Source organism: Anolis carolinensis, chromosome 2, assembly GCF_035594765.1.
Source record: "Anolis carolinensis isolate JA03-04 chromosome 2, rAnoCar3.1.pri, whole genome shotgun sequence".
NCBI classification, from domain to species: Eukaryota; Metazoa; Chordata; class Lepidosauria; order Squamata; family Dactyloidae; genus Anolis; species Anolis carolinensis.
This window is the reverse complement of record NC_085842.1, coordinates 212,697,752-212,719,778: the sequence shown is the minus strand read 5'-3', so window position 1 is coordinate 212,719,778 and position 22,027 is coordinate 212,697,752. Positions and strand designations below refer to the sequence as shown.

At 42.3% G+C, this 22,027-nt stretch overlaps 1 protein-coding gene and 1 long non-coding RNA gene across 2 annotated transcripts in view; one reads left to right on the top strand and one right to left on the bottom strand.

The window, feature by feature from the left end:
- LOC100566195 (transient receptor potential cation channel subfamily V member 6) overlaps positions 1–13,428 on the bottom strand; it is a 132,412-nt gene extending 118,984 nt beyond the window's left edge. The window contains exon 1 of the mRNA XM_008120809.3: positions 12,952–13,428. Within this exon, the coding sequence (XP_008119016.1) occupies positions 12,952–13,091 (140 nt within the window). The 5' untranslated portion in view covers positions 13,092–13,428. The remainder of the gene's footprint in view (positions 1–12,951) is intronic.
- The window catches only part of LOC134296530 (uncharacterized), a 58,103-nt gene extending 36,544 nt beyond the window's left edge, over positions 1–21,559 (top strand). The window contains exon 3 of the long non-coding RNA XR_010003306.1: positions 20,367–21,559. This is a non-coding gene — a long non-coding RNA (uncharacterized LOC134296530). The remainder of the gene's footprint in view (positions 1–20,366) is intronic.
- Positions 21,560–22,027: the final 468 nt, after the last annotated feature.

Sequence of the window (22,027 nt, the reverse complement as noted above, 5' to 3'; positions counted from 1 at the left end):
GTTCACCCACAATCAGAGAAGCTGTGACCTCTACCGATGACGGACCTGGACTAAACTTGGCATCCAGAAGCCTCATGATTAACTCAAACTACTGGAAGGGTTTGAGGGAACTGATTCACCATAGTGAGAGTTGTAGTTTACCCTACAGCCAGAGAGCACACTGAACTCCACCGATGATACATTTAAAACAAACTTGCCCACCACAACAAACTTTAAGTACTGATGCAGTTTCTCGGAGTTAACCTGGCATGATATGAGTTGTAGATCACCCACAACCAAATGCATTTTGTACAATTAAAAAATGACTTTCAAACAAAAAATGACCCAAGGAACACTGGGTACCCAAGCTAGTATTCTACAAAATATATTAATTGTTTTGAAGAAATTACACCCAAATGACCCTTAATACGACCTCAGTTGGATTAGGTCCATGCTATCTGACAGCCTGCACCCTGAGACTTACAGGAACAGGCTGCCTTTAGAGGGATGATGACAACAATATCACTCAGTGGCTGCTCTAGACCTTGGAAAAGCACTAGTCTCCAAATGTTGCCCAAATCTTTTCTAAAAGGACGCCTTGTTGTCAAAGTATATAAGGCAAGAGAGGATGCATCTGTAGACTGGCAGTGGGGTGTTGTCGTTTATTACTGACCTTATAAATAAGAAGTTGGATTGGTGTGATAATTTGTGGGATTTTGTTTGGCATTCCAAGTTGTAGTAACTGCAATCATAATACTCCTACTTGAAGATATTTAAGAGTTTCATTAACACCCTGGGAGGTGTGCAATTATCTATCATTAACTCCATTTCTGGATTAATTAAGGAAACAGAAAAGGGAAATGGCAAGGCCAGAACACACCTCACAAATCTTGCATCTTTGTTGTTTTGCATTTCTTAACTTCTGCCAATAAAATGTATGCCTTGCTAATAGATTTTCATCTAGAAGTGGGAGGACCTTGAAATAAGGCTTGGGTTCAGATAAAGTGTCTGGCCTTTGTTGCTGTCTGAAATAACTTGCTCCCAAAGGAGATGTTATAACCTTTAAAATACACTTTGTTCTTAATCAGAAATGTCACCTGTAGTAGTTCTGATATAACTGAATCAGTGAATCCACTCCAGGTGTACGTCTCCGTTTTAAAGGGGGTGTCCAAAGTGATGGATGCATTTGTGGGATAGAGCTTTGGATAGTTCCTTTAACAAAAGCACTAAAACCAGGAATTGATTGACTGTCTTCCTGAAACTGGATGTTCCAGCTGCTGCATAGTGTTCATGTGGGACAGTTGCATGCACTTATTAGTATGAACAGTAAGATAAATCTCTATGGCAGTGGTTCTCACCCTGGGGTCTCCAGATGTTTTTCACCTATAACTCCCAGAAATCCCAGCTAGTTTAACAGCTGTTAGGATTTCTGGGAGTCGAAGGCCAAAAACATCTAGGGACTGCAGGTTGAGAATCACTGCTCTACAGCATAGTCATGTTAGCCTGGTTTTGTACAAAAAGTCTCTTACTAAAACCTGATTCTAGCACCATACTTTAATCTGATTTATTTTAGTATAGGGTTTTGTAAATTTCAGTACCTTTCCTCAATTATGGACTACCATCAGTGCGATGAAGGAGCCCCTGGTGGCACAGTGGGTTAAACCCTTTTGCCAGCAGGACTGATGACCTTAAGGTTGGGTTGCTGACCTGAAGGTTGCCGGTTCGAATCCAACCCGGGGAGAGCTCCCTCTATCAGCTCCAGCTCCATGCGGGGACATGAGAGAAGCCTCCCACAAGGATGGTAAAAACATTAAAAAACATCTGGGCATCCCTTGGGTAACGTCCTTGCAGATGGCCAATTGTCTCACATCAGAAGTGATTTGCAGTTTTGCAAGTCACTCTCTACATGAAAAAAATGTGATGAAGAAGTGGCAGAAACCCATGAAAACTCATGCTAAAATCAATCAAGTTAAAAGATGCTGCAGGTCCTCCACCTCCTTCTTTTTCCACATGTTTTTCATTTTGCAAAACATGCCAACATGCTTATGCTTCTCCAAGTGAGACACCCACATCATGCACTGGTCCAACTTAAGTATGAGGGACAAGACGTTGCTTGATCATCAGGAAAACGCCCAAATCGTGGATGCTGTCTCCTCCTATCACAGCTCACACAACTCCTTTGTTTCATGTTTTGCAATAGGTAAAGCTTGCTATGATGTCTAAATTGGGCAACATATAATCGCTGGGGATTCATTGTCTCAACATCCAAATGGTTCAACCAGGGCAAAAGGGTGCCTGTATACTTGGGGGTGAGGAGTTAAGGATTGCAGAAGCACAAATAACATTTTAGAGTGGAAGAATAAAAGCTGAGAGAACTCAAAATAGCCCAATAAGAACTGAACATGCTCAGGAAACACCAAAGGATGACCAATAGGATTGTGCACAGATTCAAATTGGTCAGTTCCCTTCAGCCAATCTAGCTTGTTTGAATGGCCGTAACAGTAAGGGCTCAGTTGTGATGGTTTTTTCACCTGAAATGGCTCACATGGCTGTCAGGTGTGGCTTCTTCTATTCGGAAGCACAGAGGGCATGCTTCCTTAACCCCTTTCCTCAAACCCAGGCTCCCTCGAAAGGATGTAAGAAAAAGCTCAGGAAGAGTGTTTATCCTGTTGCTCAAACCAAGCTCCCTTGAAAGGAAGATAGCAAATGGTCCCAGGAGGGATGCTTCCTTAACCCCATTCTTCAAACCCAAGTTCCCTTGAAAGGAAGATAAGAAAGGGTCCTAGAAAGGGTGTTTCCTTAAACCCTTTCCTGAAACCCAGACTCCCTTAAAAGGAAGATAGGAAAGAGTTCCAGGAAAGATGCTTCTTTAACTGTAAGCCGCTTTGAGTCTCCTCGGAGAGAAAGGCGGGGTAAAAGTGATGTAAATAAATAAATAAATAAACCCCTTTTGTGAAACCCAAGCTTTCTTGAAAGGAAGATAGGAAAGGGTCTAAGGAGGGTTGCTTCCTTAACCCCATTTCTCAAACTCGGGCTCTTTGAAAGAAAGAAAGGAAAAGATCCCAGGAACATAAAGGGGAGCCTTGTAAGTTCCCCATTCCTGCCAATTGGCTGGATTTTCTTTGATCTTTTGGCTGCCTAGCCGAAAACAGATTTTTCCGTTAGCCGATTTTTGGGTGATTCCTGAAAAACAGATCTGGGAACCCAACAAAATTTGGATACCAAAAACAGATCGCCCTCCATCCGAATTGCACAAGCCTAATGACCATCCTTTGAGAAAGAGGGACAGAAAAATTGGGAGAGGTCTGAAAGGGCATGGGTGGCTAGCTAAAACACTAAGCAGGAAGCCCTCCACATTACAATATATGAGTGCAGATTTCATCTGTGTTATCTTACTACATTCACTTTTAAAGGTCAGCCCAGGTGGCTTTTGTACTTCTGGGACCATTGAAGGGACCATTTTTTAAATCTTTAAAGCACTGAGCCCAGGGCACAGTTCTCTGTGTGCCCATGGAGCAGCAGGAGGTCTCATTCACGATTCCCTCTGTGTGGAGGTACAAATGAGAACAGTGAGCTCTCTATGCTAGCTTTCTCTCTTTGAAGCTTTCCCCCAAGTCTTGGCAGACTTTTAATTTGTAAATGAACCAGTGGCCTCCCCATTTATCAAATTCTGCTCAGTCCTTTGTTTGTTTGTTTTTGCATCAATGTTTTAGATCTTGATTTTATGTTGTTTGCCTCTTATCACTGCTCAGTTGTTTCATTCTAGAAGAGCTGCAAGAGCCCTTTTGTGGGCTTAACAGAGCAGAATTGTCAACGTCAAATAAAGGCAGCGACTGGAGAGGTAACATACCTGCCTCCCACAGAGACCCAGCCCTTGAGTCTGACTCGGGTTGCTGTTGTTGTACACCATTTTTGGGCATCATCGGGCTTTGTGATAATTGCTTGCAAATAGTCGGGTTCTCATAATGAATTCTTATAGGTATACAGCATTACAATGCTAATTTAAGCACAGGGAATCACTCCTTATGCAGAGTATCTGCAACTTTAAATGTCCTACTGTTTAATGTCTAATGTTTTATCATTATGTTTTAATGATTTAATTTATGGCCGTAAGTGATTGTTTTTAGATTTGTAATGTTTTTATATATTTACATGGATGTGAGGCATTGAATCTTTGCCATGTATAATGTTGTACAGCGCTTTGAGTCCCCCCAGGGGTGAGAAAGGTAAAGGTTTTCCCCTGACGTTAAGTCCAGTCATGTCTGACTCTGGGGGTTGGTGCTCATCTCCATTTCTAAGCCGAAGAGCCGGTGTTGTCCGTAGACACCTCCAAGGTCATGTGGCCGGCATGACTGCATGGAGCGCTGTTACTTTCCTGCCAGAGCAGTACCTATTGATCTACTCACATTTGCATGTTTTCGAACTGCTAGGTTGGCAGGAGCTGGAGCTAACAGCGGGCGCTCAAGCCGCTCCTGGGATTTGAACCTGGGACCTTTCGGTCTGCAAGTTCAGCAGCTCAGCACTTTAATGCACTTCACCACCGGGGCTCCTAGATAGATAGATAGATAGATAGATATAAAATTTATTTCTACCCTGTCACCATCTCCCCAAAGGGACTCGGGGCGGCTAACAAAATACAGCCAAGTGCCTTATATAGATAATACATAGATCTGAAATGATAAAAACCACAGAATTACAACCATGTAAAACATTAAAATTCATAAAATGCAGTCATAACTGTAGATAATAACAAGTTGTTTCAATTGAAGATCTTTAGAGGATCGTGGAAAGTACCAAATTGCAGAAGGAGTCTGAGAGCAGCCATTTTTTAAAAAACTCTCTCAACCCAGGCAGATATTTGCCTGGCCCTTGTTGGGTTCCCCACCCTGAGATTTTACTCCTTCTGAGAACTTGGTGGTGGGTCGGGGTAGTCCATGGAGCATTGTCCAAAGTCTGCACTGAAATTATCCAAGAGATCAACAGAGGACCTCATCACACTTACTAATTTAAGTGTCCTAGGACACTTGCCAGCCAGTTGAGGGGCAAATGGGCACACAGCCCATCACACAACGTCCCTCAGCTTCCGGCTGAGGTCCCGCCCCAACCGGCATGGAACCATCCTAGGATGCTTCCTTATCAACATGGGAAGCCAGCACACTTCTACTCCAGTTGGGCTATGCTTCCCCTGTGTAATGCATCATCACGCTTACTGCTTTGCCCTGCTTTCTGGCAACACAGCAACACAGCATGGGGGGCATGTAACAAGGTCCATAGTTGGTTATACAGTGTTCCCTCACTATTTCGCAGTTCACTTTTTGCGGATTTGCTGTTTTGCGGTTTTTCAATAAACTCTAAAAGAATATTATAAATCATAAAAAATTACAATTTACAGCCTAAGGAAGGGAAGAAAGAGAAGCCAAAGAAAGAGAAAAGGAGCCCAAGCGGCAGCGGGAGGAGAAGGAGGCAATTTATCAACACATGATTGGTTGATAAAGGCTTAAAATGGTGTATAACTACTAAAATAATGTATAAACATTAAAATAAATATAGCGTCCCTACTTCATGGATTTTCACTTATCGTGGGTGGTCCTGGAACTTAACCTCTGCGACAAGTAGGAAACACTGTACTATATATGGTATTTAAAAGTGTTCCTCCACCACCATGTACAAAGGCCATTTACTGTTACTACAAAAGTAATTATCACATATAACTGTATATCCATGTATAAGTTGAGGGCAGATTTTGGAACCAAAATTATAGATTTTGATATGACCTGTGGATAAGTTAAAGGTCATGCCGCATAAAGGAAAAAACACCAGTACCACCTTAAGGAGCCAGCTTTCCCTGGCTTCCATCATCACCATTTTCTGGCTCAGACATTTTAAAAGGCGAATGGAGTACATGAACATTGTGCTTCTTTTAGGTTCTCTTGGAATGGACTAACCTTTTGCCTCTCTACTCAGCGCAGAGGGTGGTTTCCCCTTTTTTGATAACAGTTAAGGTACAAGACTTACATTGAGACATGGATAAATCAGCGAGATTTTTAAGTCAATTTTTGACCAAAATTTCTAGGCTTACAAATGAGTATGTGTAGTAACTAAAATTGTATTTATTTATTTATTTATTTATTTATTTATAAACTGCTTTTCTCACCCCGGGGAGCCCCGGTGGCGAAGTGTGTTAAAGCACTGAGCTGCTGAACTTGCAGGTGCTCCATGCAGTCATGCCGGCCACATGACCTTGGAGGTGTCTACAGACAACACCGGCTCTTCGGCTTAGAAATTGAGATGAGCACCAAACCCCAGAGTCAGACATGACTGGACATAACATCAGGGAAAACCTTTACCTATCTATCTATCTATCTATCTATCTATCTATCTTCTGCTCTTAGTGAAGATTCACCTGAATTCTGCTTTTTCCTTGGAGTTCCACTCTTATGGCTTAGATTATGCCCCTCAACTCAGGACTTGAGCCCAGAAAATCGGACAGTCTGCCTGAATAAGCCTGAGCTGGAGCCTGGTGAGCTGATAGAAACAGTGGATGCCATCAATATATAACAATGGCTCCCTCCTTGATTTAGCTCTATCAAAAGGTCACATATGATTCCATTGGCTAGAGCAGGCATGGGCAAACTTCAGCCCTCCAGGTGTTTTGGACTTCAACTCCCACAACTCCTAACAGTCAGTAAGCTGGATGGGATTTCTGGGAGTTGAAGTCCAAAACACACTGGATGGTCAAAGTTTGCCTATGCCTGGTCTAAAGAGTCTGCCTTCTCTCTCCACCACTGCTTCAGAACTGCCCTGTCCACAACCTGCAGGAGCTGGCACCAGAAACTGCCACTAGAATATAGTTTATGTGATTTAGTTGCATCTTTCAAAAGCAGACAATATGCTTTAATAACATTCACCAGATTATGGTTTGTTCCAGTTAAATCTATTCCAAATTGTGCTTCCTTCAGCTCCAACTCATTCTATCACAATTGCAACATTTTCCCTTCCTCACCCCACATGAAGAGCATAACATCCGCCCATAAGCCACAGTGTGCGTCATCACCAGCCACCTCCACTCCAAACAAATTCAATTGTCTTGCTAATTTATGGGCATCCTTAATGTGCTTGTACAATGGATTCCAAAACCCTCCCCGCTGATACCCAAACTCATGGATGCTCAAGCCCCATTATATATAATGGCTGAGGAAAATAATTCCCCTTACATAAAATGACAAAAACAGTTGGCTTTTTTGTTTTATTTGGGGAGGGGAGTATTTTCAAGCTGTAGATCCAGAGTTGTAGAATCTATGGATATGGAGGGCCAACTGTAGATGAATTCTAGCTACGCACACCTCTCCTTCCTCCATGTCTTGTTATAGCCTGTCTCCACCAGTTCAAGCCTGACTCCACCAGTTCAAGACCATGGAAGAAAGGTGTGCATGAGCCTTAATTTCCACTTAACTGGAAGCTGCTTTTTTGATATCCAGTTGTGTAACTTTAACCAGGACTGAGATACACACTCTACTCTGCTTCTTTCAGTTATGTTTTGAATCGCACAACCCAGGAGTAGTAGTGTCCCTGAGCCATGATGGACATGATGCAAGAGTTTACAAGACAACAAAACAGAAGAAATTGTAGGCTGCCAGATAACTCCAATAGTATCCCATTTCCCATTGGCTTAACGGTTTCATCCTGCCTGATACAGGCAGCTGGTCAGTGACACAGTGGCCCCTTCTACACAGTGGAAAGACTCAGTGTGGACACAGATAACCCATTTCAAAGCCGATATTGTGGGATTTTCTGCTTTGATATTCTGGGTTATATGGCTGTGTGGCACAGTGAATCCACTGTGTTTTAAGCTGAACCATCACTGAAGATAGCTTTCAGTACTTTGGATAGATTCTTTAAACTTTGGATTAAGCAGAGTCCCTGACCTCACTGGTAATGGGAGTCCCAACTTACCAGTGCATATGACATGACCTTTCATCCAGAATGCATCTCTGTATCACTCACAGCTGTCACCAGGCTACAATGCTGGTGACTCAGTGGTGAGGGACACACAGCTTTGTATGACCAGAGGCACTGTCGTCCTTGTCAATTGACACAAAGCCCTGCTCCTGCTCCTTGGGCTCAGTCACTTAACCCTTTATAGAAATTTGGAAGGCTAGGTATCTTTAATCATTGGCTAGGGTTCCTACATTCTAAATGGATGGTTCTTCTCCTTTCTAGGATGTACTGATCCCTTTGAGAATAGGATTAACATCAGTAGTTCTCAATCTGGGGTCCCCAGATATTTTTGGCCTTCAACTCCCAGAAATCCTAATCACAGGCCACCTACACTTGTCAGAAGTGTATTTCAGAGACAATGTAGTCTTTTAAAACTTTTTCTTAAGCTGTTCTCACTGTAAAAGTTCTAGGCATCCTGTATTAGTACTGCATGGTTATTTTATTCAAATATTGTAAAATAGAGACCCAGGTGGCACAACGGGTTAAACTGCTGAGCTGTTGAACTTGCTGACTGAAAGGTTGGCGGTTTGAATCCTGGGAGCAGAGTGAGCTTCTGCTGTTAGCCCCAGCTTCTGCCAACCTAGTGGTTCGAAAACATGAAAATGTGAGTAGATTAATAGGTACCATTTCGGCAGGAAGGTAACTGCACTCCATGTGAACCACATGACCTTCAAGCCATCTACAGACAACGCTGGCTCTTCAGCATAGAAATGGAGATGAGCACCAACCTCCAGAGTTGGACACGACTATAAACTTCATGTCAGCAGAAAACCTTTACCTTTACCTAATATAAAATAGTTTCTCAATACCAACATTTTTACAGTATAGGTTGAGCATCCCTTATCCAGAATTCCAAAACCTGAACAGGGGAAAATCCAAAATTGTGACTGAGTGACTAAGATAGTGGCACCTTTGCCTTGTGATGGTTCCGTGGACACAAACCTTGTTTCATAGACAAAATTACTTAAAATATTTTATACAATTGTCCTGTATATGAAGTATGAATGAATTTCATACTGAGATTCAGGTCCCATCTCCAAGATATCTCACTCTGTACATATATTCCAAAATTAGGAGGGAAAAACTGAAATCCCAATTCTGGGATGCAGACGAAACATCAGGAGAAAATGCTACTAGAACACAGCCATACAGCCCAGAAACCACACAACACCCTAATAAACCCATTTTTCAAGGATACTTTATGTTTAAGAATAGGATAAATAACTCTGAAAAAAATTATTCTGATTCAGGCAATGTGACGCCGACGCATGAGTTCTACCAGGGCTTCTTAAACCTTTCCCACTTACGACCCCTTTTGGACCGAGAAATGTTTACATGACGCCAGGTATATAGGTACAGTATACAAATGAAACATTTATGGACAATAAACCGGCATTTGCAAGGCTTGCTAAACCGGCTGATGGTTTTTTTTGTGGAGTAGGGCTGCATGTTGTTGATAACAGATTTGTATAAACGGGCTGCCTTCAGAAATCTTTTACTCTTGCCAAACTTTTTGTGACCACAAACATTGTGCTCAGTGGAACCTATTTGGGGTCAGGACCCCACTGTTTAAGAAATAATGTGTTATAGAAGTTCAGATTTTGACTATTTCTTATCAATAGCCTTATAGTTGTGTGGACCCCTTTGTCTTCTGGCCACTAATATCTTTAGACCCAGGCTGGATCTATACTGCCATTCACTCTTCCAGAAGTGAATTTCTCTTCCTAGGGGAAGATTTTTCTTACTTTCTGTTGTCTCACCACCATTTTAAACTAGGAGTCCTTTGTAAATTGGTGGTTTGTAACTCAGGGACTGCCTGTATATGAGTACCTAATCACATACATACTGATTTACTCTGTTCTGGGCACCCTTTGCTTATGGTTTCCCCGGGGTCCTATCCCATGGCGCAAGTTCCCTTGTGTGTGTACCTCGTCTGTGCACCTAGTCTGACAAGGGTGTGCAAATCAACGTTTTTGGAGACAAATTTGATTCTACACTGCCGTATAATCCAGTTCAAAGCAGATAATCTGGATTTGATATGACAGTGTAGATGGGGCCTCCGGCTTGATCTACATTGCCCTATATACGAGGAACTGATCCCAGATTATCTTCTTTTCCCAGATTATCTAGCAGTGTGGACTCATAATCCAGTTCAAAGCAGATAATCTGGGATTCGATCCTGGGATATAGGGCAGTGTTGATCCAACCCCAGGTCCTTATATCCTAGGGTTTTATCCCAGATTATCTTCTTATCCCAGATTATAAGGCAGTGTGGAATCATAGGCTCTATATAAAATCCACATTGAACTGGATTATATGGTAGTATGGACTCAGATAACCCAGTTCAAAGCAGATATTGTGAGATTTTCTGCCTTAATATTCTATGGCTGTGTGGAAGGACCCTGGGAGACAGCTTTTATCCTAGAGGTGTAACTATATTGAACCTCATGGCTTCGCATGTTCAACATCTTTACTATTCACTTAGATGAAGGATAATCATCAAGTTTGCAGAGGACACCAAAGTGGGAAGGATAGTTAATACTCCAGAAGACAGAAGCAGGATTCAAAACAATTTTAACAGATTAGAGAGATGGGCTGAAACTAACAAAATGAAGTTCAACAAGGACAAATGCACTTAGGCAGAAAAAATGAAATACAAAGATACAGAATGGGAGACTCCTGGATCAACAGCTGGACGTGTGAAAAAGATCTTGGAATCCTCGTGGACAGGAAGTTAAGTATGAGCCAACAATGTGATGAGGCAGCTTAAAAAGCCAATGGATTTTGGCCTGCATCCAGGGAAGTCATACTACCCCTCTATTCTGCCTTGGTCAGACCACATCTGGAATACTGTGCCCAATTCTGGACACCGCAGATTTAAGGGAAATGTTGACAAGCTAGAAGGTGTCCAGAGGAGGGCAACTGAAATGATCTAGGGTCTGGAGAACAAACCCAATGAGGAGTGGATTAAAGAGCTGGGCATGTCTGTCCTGCAGAAGAGAAGGCTGAGAGGAGACAGGAAAAGAGACTCCATCCAAAAATTAGGAAGAACTTCCTCACTGTGAGAGCTGTTTGACAGTGGAACTCTCTGCCTGGAGTGTGGTGGAGGCTCCTTCTTTGGAGGCTTTTAAGCAGAGGCTGGATGGCCATCTGTCAGGGGTGCTTTGAATATGATGTTCCTACTTGGGCTGAATGGACCGTGAGTTCTCTTCCAACTCTATAATTCTATTATTATTTTTTTCGTGTCAGGAGCAACCTGAGTCGCTTCTGGTGTGAGAGAATTGGCCGTTTGCAAGGACGTTGCCCAGGGGATGCCCGGATGTTTTGATGTTTTTACCATCCTTGTGGGAGGCTTCTCCCGTGTCCCCTCATGGAGCTGGAGCTCATAGAGGGAGCTCATCCGCACTCTCCCCGGTGGGATTCGAACCTGGCAGCTTTCAGGTCAGCAACCCAACCTTCAAGTCACAAGGCTTTACCCCACCGGGGGCTCCTTATAATTCTATGCATTGATGTGACATTGGGGCTGTGAAGTGGTAGTGTGTGCTGGGAAAAGCATGTAATTTCATTGTACAATGTACAACGACAATAAAGTTATCCAATTCTATAATCTGGATTCAGAAATTGAACAATATGGCAGGGTAAAGGGGGCTGCAGAGCCCTTCCACACAGCCATATAACCCAGAATATCAAGGTAGAAAATCCCACAATATCTGCTTTGAACTGGGTTATCTGAAGCCCCTTCCACACAGCTGAACAAAACCCTACATTACCTGCTTTGAACTGGGATATAAGGCAGTGTAGACTCACGGCCCTTCCACACAGCCCTATATCCCAGAATATCAAGGCAGAAAATCCCACATTTTCGGCTTTGAACTGAGATATAGAATTATATATGGCAGATAACCCAGTTCAAAGCAGATATTGTGGGATTTTCTGCCTTGATATTCTGGGTTATAAAAGGTATAGGTTTCCTCTGACGTTAAGTCCAGTTATGTCTGACTCTGGGGGTTGGTGCTCATCTCCATTTCTAAGCCGAAAAGCCAGCATTGTCCGTAGACACCTCCAAGGTCATGTGGCCGGCATGACTGCATGGAGCACTGTTACCTTCCCGCCGGAGCGGTACCTATTGATCTACTCACATTGGCATGTTTTCGAACTTTTTTTTTCGTGTCAGGAGCAACCGGAGTTGCTTCTGGAGTGAGAGAATTGGCCGTCTTGAAGGACGTTGCCCAGGGGATGCCTGGATGTTTTGATGTTTTACCATCCTTGTGGGAGGCTTCTCTCATGTCCCCGCATGGAGCTGGAGCTGATAGAGGGAGCTCATCCACACTCTCCCCGGGTGGGATTCGAACCTGGCAGCCTTCAGGTCAGCAACCCAACCTTCAAGTCACAAGGCTTTTATCCCCTAGGCCATCGGAGGCTCCATGTTTTCGAACTGCTAAGTTGGCAGAAGCTGGAGCTAACAGCGGCCGCTCATGCTGCTCCCGGGATTTGAACCTGGGACCTTTCGGTCTGCAACTTCAGCAGCTCAGTGCTTTAACACACTTCGCTACCGGGGCTCCTTTTTCTGGGTTATAGGGCTGGGTTATTTGAGTCCACGCTGCCATATATTTCAGTTCAAAGCTGAAAATATGGGGATTTTATTCACGGTGTGGTTGGGGCCCCAGTCACACTGAGTCCCTGTTCTCCATGCATATATGGACATAGCGTACATAGATGGTTGGGAGGCTATTGACAAATGCCATCAGCTTCGCTCTAGGGCAGGCCTGGGCCAACTTGGGCCCTCCGGGGGTTTTGGACTTCAACTCCCACCATTCCTAACAGCCTACCGGCTGTTAGGAATGGTGGGAGTTGAAGTCCAAAACCCCCGGAGGGCCCAAGTTGGCCCAGGCCTGCTCTAGGGGGATGGAAGGGGGTCCTGCCCACGACCCGCACTCTTGGCATGAGCAGAGGCGCCGTCGCTCCCCTCCCTACCTCTTCTGCTGGAGGAGGCTGCTCTCGTCGAGCTTCCTGGCCCAGGACTTGTCTCCCTGGAGCCAGCGGAGGAGGGCGGTCCAGAGGCGCCCGAGGAAGCCGCGCTCCCCGGACGGCAGCAACAGCAGCAGCATCCCCATGGCCCGGCCCCTCGAGGGCAGACCCCGGAGGAGCCCGCCGAGCCAGGCAGCGGCCGCCGAGGAAGAGGAGGAGGAGGAGGAGGAGGAAGAAGAAGAGGCGGCTGCCACATCTGGCCGCCCGGCTAGGCCAGTCCCTCGACCGCAGGAGGACCTGTCCGAGCGAAGGAAGCAAGAAAGGAGAGGAGGGAGGGATGGCCCGTTCCGGCGCCGCCCCGACGAGCTACCTGGCCATTTAAAGGGACACGCATGGGTCCCGACAGAGCAGCCAGGACGGAAACACTGGACCCTTCCCTTGTCCCCTCTTTCCTCCCCCTTCCCTTCCCTTTTGGTTTCTATACAACAGGTTCCCACTTGAAGTCTCCTCTTTCCCCAATCTAGGAACTCCCCTGTCCGGTCCCTTTAAGAAAGCGCCTGGCACACAGAGCAGGAGCCGCTCATATTATCATGGGATTTCAAACCATCCTGCAGTTTGACCACCCCATCTCCTACCATATACAGTGTTCCCTCACTTATCGTGGGGGTTATGTTCCAGTGAATCCGCGAAGTAGGGACACTATATTTATTTTAATAGGTAAAGGTTTCCCCTGACGTAAAGTCCAGTCATGACCGACTCTGGGGGTTGGTGCTCATTTCCATTTCTAAGCCAAAGAACCGGCATTGTCCATAGATATCTCCAAGGTAATGTGGCTGGCACAACTGCGTGGAACGGCATTCCCTTTTCGCCGGAGCAGTACCTATTGATATACTCACATTTGCATGTTTTCGAACTGCTAGGTTGGCAGGAGCTGGGGCTAACAGCAGATGCTCATTCCGCTCCCGGGATTTGAACCTGGGACCTTTTGGTCTGCAAGTTCAGCAGCTCAGTGCTTTAACACACTGTGCCATCAGTATATTTTAATTTAAATTAAAATTTAATATTTATACATTATTTTAGTAGTTCTGCACTATTTTAAGTCTTTATCAACCAATCGTGTGTTGATAAATCGCTTCCTTCTCCTCCCGTTGCCACTTGGGCTCCTTTTCTCTCCCTTCGGTTTCTCCTTCCTCCCTTCCTTAGGCTGTAAATTGTAATTTTTTTATGATTTATAATATTCTTTTAGAGTTTATTGAAAAACTGCAAAACAGCGAATCCACGAAAAGTGAACCGCGAAGTAGTGAGGGAACACGGTAATCCAGATTGTCAATCCACACTATATCATTTGGACTGGATTATACGGGCCCTTCCATGCAGCCGTACAAGCCAGAATATCAAGGCAGATAAATCCACAATATCCGCTTGATTTTTTGTGTCGTGTCAAAAGTGAATTGAGAACATACTGCAAGTTGCTTCTGGTGTGAGAGAATCGGTGATCTACAAAGACGTTGCCCTGTGGACGCTTGGATGTGTTACCATCCTGCTGGGAGGCTCCTCTCTGTCCCCGCATGGAAAGCTATGGCTGACAGATGAGAGCTCACCTTGTCTCATGGATTCGAACCTGCTAACCTTCTGGTCAGCAGTTCAGCCACCACAAGGGTTTAGCCAATTTTGCCACTGTGGCCCTTATGAGTCCACACTGCCAAATAAACCAGTTCAATGTGGATTCTATACAGCTGTGTGAAAGGGGCCTATGAGTCCACACTACCATATAATCTGGGATAAACAGATAAACTGGTTTTTTTATGTGGCAGTGTAGATGGACTCCAAAAGGTTTTGGGCCACAAGTATTCCATATTGTTTAGGATAGTGGAATATTTACAGAGACAGTAGAGTCTCGCTTATCCAACGTTCTGTATTATCCAACACAGTCTGCCTTTTAGTAGTCAGTGTTTTTGTAGTCAATGTTTTCAATACATTGCGATGTTTTGGTACTAAATTCGTAAATACAGTAATTACTACATAACGTTACCATGCATTGAACTGCTTTTTCTGTCCATTTGTTGTAAAACATGATGTTTTAGTGCTTAATTTATAAAATCATATTGTAATTTGACATTTAATATGCTTTTCCTTAATCCCTCCTTATTATCCAACATTCTGCCGGCCCGTTTATGTTGGATAAGCAAGAATCTACGGTAATCTTAGGTTGGATCTATATTGCCACAAATACTCCATCTACACTGCCATATGATCCAGTTCAAAGCAGATAATGTGGATTATCTGCTTTGATCATCTGGATTATATGGCAGTGTAGAAGGGGCCTCACATGATCCAGTTCAAATTGAATAATCTGGCCCCCTTCCACACAGCTGAACAAAATCCCACATTATCTTTTTTGAACTTGATTATATGGCTCTGTGGACTCAGATATTGTGGATTATCTGCCTTGATATTCCGGGTTATATAGCTGTGTGGAACAACACTGGGTTATATGGTAATGTAGATCCTGACATCATGAAGCTTTCAAACTGCATTGTACCAGAGTTTTCTGTATTGCTTAGGATTGTGGAATTTTGGCAGATACAGTATCTCAGGGTGGGTCTACACTCCCAAATAATGCAGTATAAGAGCTTTCCAAGCTCTTGTGCCAGGACACGTTTGTGTATGGGCTACAGTGTCCAGGTTTATTGTGCAAATGTAATGAGAAACCTCTAAGGCTGGATCTACATTGCCCTATAATCCAGTTTCTGAATCCACATTATCTGCTTTGAACTGGATTATATGAGTCTACACTGCCATAGAATCCAGTTCAAAATAAAATTCAGAAACTAGATTATATGACAGTGTAGATGGAGCCTGAATGTATGTGAAATAAACAATAAATCATATATTTTTAAAATTTAAATGTACGGTTTTCATGATGATGATGATGATGATCATCATCATCATCATCATCATCATTTTATTTCTTATCCGCCTCTCCTTGCAGCTTGAGGTGGGTTACAACATCACTAAAAACACAATTATCTAAAAACATTCTATAAAATACATATATTAAAACAAATTTCTACAAAATACACACACACACACATATATCAAAATACACAGACTAGAGATTAAACGTATGTGAGAAATGTATTCACATATGTTTCATTATGACAATGTAATTAATGTGTCGTTCTCTCCTATAAGGACTTGATTGAACTTCCATCTTGCTGGTAAAACTGAATTATAGTGTTGCAAAATGGTACAGGTCTTAAAAGTATGTCACCAACATGAAACATTTAGAAAGCTCAGTCTTATATGGTCAGTGTAGACCAGGTATGGGCAGACTTCAGCCCTCCCTGTGTTTTGGACTTCAGCTCCGAAAAATCTCAAGTCAGTTTACCGCCTGGGTAAGTGCATTGAACTGTGTTATATGAGTCTACAATGATCATATAACACAGTTCTAAACTGCATTATATTGCAGTGTACACCCAGCCTTGAGATAGGACCCAAATCTAAACACAAAATTCATTCATGTTTCAGAGAACCGTAGAATTATGGGAAGTTAGAAGAGACCACAAGGGCCATCCAGTCCAACCCCCTGCCATGTAGGAACACAGAATCAACACATTCCCAATAGATGGCCATTCAACCTCTGTTGGAAACCCTTCAGAGAAAGAGACCCCACTACACTTCCAGGCAGTATATTCCACTGCCAGTAGGGAGAAACTGTGCCACTACTTGGGATTGCTGATGAGGGTCTGTGGTTTGCTTCTTTGGTATTTGAGATGGGCATACTATAGGGCTATGATCTCACTGCTCTGGCAGCGTCCTATGGAACCCTAGGACTTGTGGTTTGATTCTGAGGGTTTGTGTGTGTGAGAGACCATCAAGAAGTTCTTCCGAATGTTTAGGTAGAATCTCTCTTCTTGTACTTTGAGTTCCTTCCTCTGAATATGACTCTGGAACTACCTACCTAGGGAAGCCAAAAATTGTACTGTCACTTCTGTCCTTCTGGCAGCAGTCTTAGCCCTTTCTTTTTAGGCAGGCTTTTGAAGAAGATTTTTTAAAAAGATCAAGCTAGGAAGTGCTGTGTTTTATATACAGTAGAGTCTCATTTATCCAACATAAACAGGCCAGCAGAACGTTGGATAAGCGAATATGTTGGATAATAAGGAGGGATTAAGGAAAAGCCTATTACACATCAAATTAGGTTATGGTTTTACAAATTAAGCACCAAAATATCATGTTATACAACAAATTTGACAGAAAAAGTAGTTCAATACGCAATAATGCTATGTAGTAATTACTGGATTTACGAATTTAGCACCAAAATATCACGATTTATTGAAAACATTGACTACAAAAATGTGTTGGATAATCCAGAATGTTGGATAAGCGAGTGTTGGATAAGTGAGACTCTATTGTAATTTAACAAATTTTAAAGCGGTTTTATTGTTTTTGACTAGGCATTTTAACATCCTGTGCCTGTGTGTGATTTTTTTTTTAATGTGTGGAGGCTCTAGATTCTTAAGATGATGATCTCGGCAATCAAGATTGGGATTTCAATTAAAAAAGGTTTAACAAATTTTCTTAGCTTCTGTTTCTGCAGTCAGCAATCTCTCATTCCAAATCGACTATTTAACTAAACAAATATTTGCTGGCTTGTCTGGTTTGACACGGGAAACTCTTCATGCACACACACATGGTGGATTGTGATTATTGCTCTGGCTAGGAACACCAGAGGGATTTGCCCAACTTTTCCTGCTCAGGAAATGTTCAGCAGGGTTACAAAAAGGTTATTGTCTTTGGGATATGGCTTGCTACATTTTATGAGGGAACTTATACATTTTATATAAAGAAATGGATACTAGATAGATAGATACAAGTTAAGCAGAAGGTTAGAAAGACTAGAGCACCGCTTCCAAGAAGCCAGAAATGAAAGGAGAAGCCTTTGTCTTGTTTGTGTTTGTATGACTCATTGTATTTGATTGTAAAGGCATTGAATGTTTGCCTATGTAAATGCTGTAATCTGCTCTGAGTCCCCTAAGGGGAAAGGTAGAATATAAATACAGTATATAATAATAATAATAATAATAATAATAATAATAATAATAATAATAATAATAATAATAATAATAACAACAACAACACCAGTTCATGTTCTCTAGCAAATTGCTTCTGTCACTGAAGGTAAGATATAACCATTATGACCTCTGAATTTGGTCAATCTCATTTTCTGGCCGACCATACTGGTGAGTATACTGGTAAATCTTAGGACAAATCAGGGGAAGGCATCATGCAGCCCTCCAGGTACTGTTGGATAACAACTCCCATCAGCCCATGTCCAATGGTTAGGACTGCTGAGAGGAATAATCAAACCATGTTTGGATGATTTCTAACCTGATTTAGACATCTGTATTAGAACCTTACCAGGTTCATGTGCTGCATGAAGCTCCTCTTGTCTGTGCTGAACTTATTATTATCCATTATCAATCGGGTGATCTGGGTTATGAGAGACAGAGAAAAAAACTGTCTACATGCTACACATCACATGCTTCTTTATAAACCACTATTATACTTAATCATTTTTTTCCTAATCTAGAAATATATAACATTTGAATATTTGCTATAGGAGAGCTGTATTTGATAACATTGGCTAACACACATTTTTGTGCCTCAAATGTCAGCCCTGTACTTGGATATATTTTACCTGCTGATTCAAAAAATGGCATCACTTTCCCCCTTTCAGCTCTAGTTTTTGAAGTCTAGGACATGTGGCATATACCAGTGATTCTCAACCTGTGGGTCCCAGGTGTTTTGGCCTACAACTCCCAGAAATCCCAGCCAGTTTACCAGCTGTTTGGATTTCTGGAAGTTGAAGGCCAAAACATCTGGGGACCCACAGGTTGAGAACCACTGGCATATACTATTCTTCATCTGCTCGCTCATAGAAAATCATGACAACCATATCTAAGAAACTAGAGCTGATGCTCTATCCGATGCGACTTTCTTAGTCATTGCCCCAAATAACCCCAGGAACAGGGCTAAAATGCAAGAGATTTTGTTGGTTGGGCTGTGTATTTGGTTGCCCTATTTCCATATTCTGTCCAGTCCCATTTGAGGTTTAGTGATCATAATTGTTTTCAGTATTTCAAGTGTATGTATATAAACGTTTACCACACTGACATTAGTGTGCAGTCCTTTGCTTCTAGAATAAATCATATGGATGGTCCCAGTCAATCAGTGATCACAATGATACAGCATGGCATTCATAATGTTAATGAGATCCAATTTGTCAATGTTACGGCATTGATGATATAAGTATAAAGGCAGGTGGGATTGAGATCAATGAATGCATCCTGGTGCAGAAGATTTATCATGAATAAGTTGACAATCAGATCTGCCTTTCTTTCAGCAGACTTGGGAAAAATAAAAGCCATTCAGTAGACAGATGCCTTCTGAATAGGCAAACACTTCCAAAGTAATCCCAAACCACCATAATCATGAAGGGTATTTTTGACAATGTCAAAAACATTAATAACAATGTTGCACTTCTAAGCCATACCTAGGAAAAAAGGGTCATTGTGCCATTTTCTTGAATATAAAATGTCACTGACATTAAAAGATGCATTTAATTTCTAATATTTTTAACTACAAAATCTAAGTCTGCAGTTTTCTAAACTCTTAATTAATTAAGATTTAAGCCACCCCCAAAACTCATCTAAAAGATGGGCAAAAGGAGGGAAGGAAATGGAGAGAAATCAGGATGAACGGAGCGCCCAGTGGAGTAGTGGGTTAAAGCCTTGTGACTTGAAGGACTTGATCTGCAAGCTGCCAGGTTCGGATCCCAACCAGGGAGAGCGCGGATGAGCTCCCTCTATCAGCTCCAGCGGGGACATGAGAGAAGCCTCCCACAAGGATGGTAAAAACATCAAAAAACATCCGGGCATCCCCTGGGCAACATCCTTGCAGACGGCCAATTCTTTCACTCCAGAAGCGACTTGCAGTTTCTCAAGTCACTCCTGACACGGAAAAACAAAAACAAAACAGAATGAACGGAGCCGCAAACAGCATCCTTCCTGCCATTCTGCCATGTTAGCAGGAAATGGACAGGGTTTAAGTACTAACTTTGGCATGCAGGCCCCTTCTACACTGCCATATAATTCAGATTATCAAATCAGATAATCCATATCATCTGTTTTGGATTATATGAGTCTACACTGACATATAATCCAGTTCAAATGAGATAATCTGGAGTTTACATGAAAGTGTAGAAGGGGCCTCAAATGAACCAAAGAGTTGGCCTGTATATTAACACATTCCAGAAGAAAATAATAAATTGAACAAGAAATATTATTTTTTCCTCTGCTTTTAGCTATATACACTTGCTTGATATGTGAATCACCATAAATTTTCTTTATCTTATTCAGGCAAAATGACCCATGAAATCTGGCTTGGAATATGACTTGAAGAAGCTGGGAATTTGAAATAGCATTCCCTATGTGTAAGAATAAGCATGGCATAGTATTTTGAATACTGGGCTCCTACTCCGGAGACTTGGGTTTGGAAAAGCACTGGGAATCTTCACCAAGTATCACTCTCTCACCCATAAAGGAAGGCAATTGCAAATTTCCTCTGAACAAATTTTGCTGAGAAAACCACATGATCATCTCACCCTAGGATAACCATAAATTAAAAAAAAACATTTGAAGGCACAAATAACGCCCCCATCCTCCTTCAATATTTTAGTGCTCCTTTTAATTCGATTTTCCTTCTCCATCTAGTTGTGTAGTTTTGTAGAGAAAATGACAAAAAAAGCTTTCCCTGATGGCGGAATTTTCCAAATACTACTTTTTCTTCCTGTTAGCTTTTCCCAATTGGTTGGTAACACCAAAATTTAATTACATTTGGGAAACTGGTGAATTCTTATTCCATTCCAAGTCAGAAAGCAGGTATTTAAGTACCTGGGGGTTGAAAGAAGTGATAGTTATGTGGGCCTACAGCACCAAACAGGCTGGGTCAAAAGAGTTGCTTTAAGGTCTATGAACTCAGTTGGATTTGAATGTAATTGTACTATGGTATGATATCTGCTGGGGAAGGACAAAACCCTATGGCAAAGTTGCCCCAGTTGTTATCTTCTTACCTGCAGTAAACTCCAAGGGACAGTTCAAATATCGCCTTAGGCTATTTTCATCTGCTTTCTTCAAACCCTAGAACTTGCTTCATCAGTCTATTTAACCTGGGTGGCACCTGCTTCAGGTAGGACAAAGAGAAGCATGTATTTGTGCAATAAAGAACTAACATTTGGAATTCATCGCCACAGGATGTTGTGCAGGCTACCTGCATAAATGGCTGTACAAAATGTTTTGAAACTTAGGTTACTGCAGAAATTGCTGTTACTGGGGTCCATGGGTTCCCAAGACAAGTTGATAGGGTTTGCTTTCATAACCTGCTAGAACTTTCATAGTATTCATGTAAGCTTTATGATAAATATGAAATGAGTAATTTCTCAGGAATCCTAGTATTCTTCCAGCACTGCAGTCTGATAATTTCTCACAACCTCTCCATTACTGGCAGGTTACTGACTTTCCTATTTGCTTTGCTGACATGTCTTTAAGATCAATCTAATATGAAGTGCATCTACACTGTAGAATAAATGCAGTTTGACACCACTTCAAAGCAGAGAGCTTTGAAATGGTTGAACAGAAGCTCTCCAAAGCTTTAGGTGTTCTTACTGCCTATCTGGACTGTGCTGTTACTTAGAAGAAGCACTGCCTGAATATCAAGCAAAAATTGGGTGCTAGAAATAATAACATACGAAAGCTGACTGGCACAACCTGGGATCACAAATGGGGCAACAAAGTGGAGTCCATGACATGTGAGTGTAGAGAAGAGCAAACCACAGATCACTTACTACAATGCAACCTGAGCCCTGCCACATGCACAATGGAGGACCTTCTCACAGTGACACCAGAGGCACTCCAAGTGGCTGGCTTCTGGTCAAAGGAAATCTAGGATAATGCCAAGTTTTTAGTTTTGTGTTTTTAAATACATTATAACGGTATCCTCAATTTGGTTCTGACACAATAAA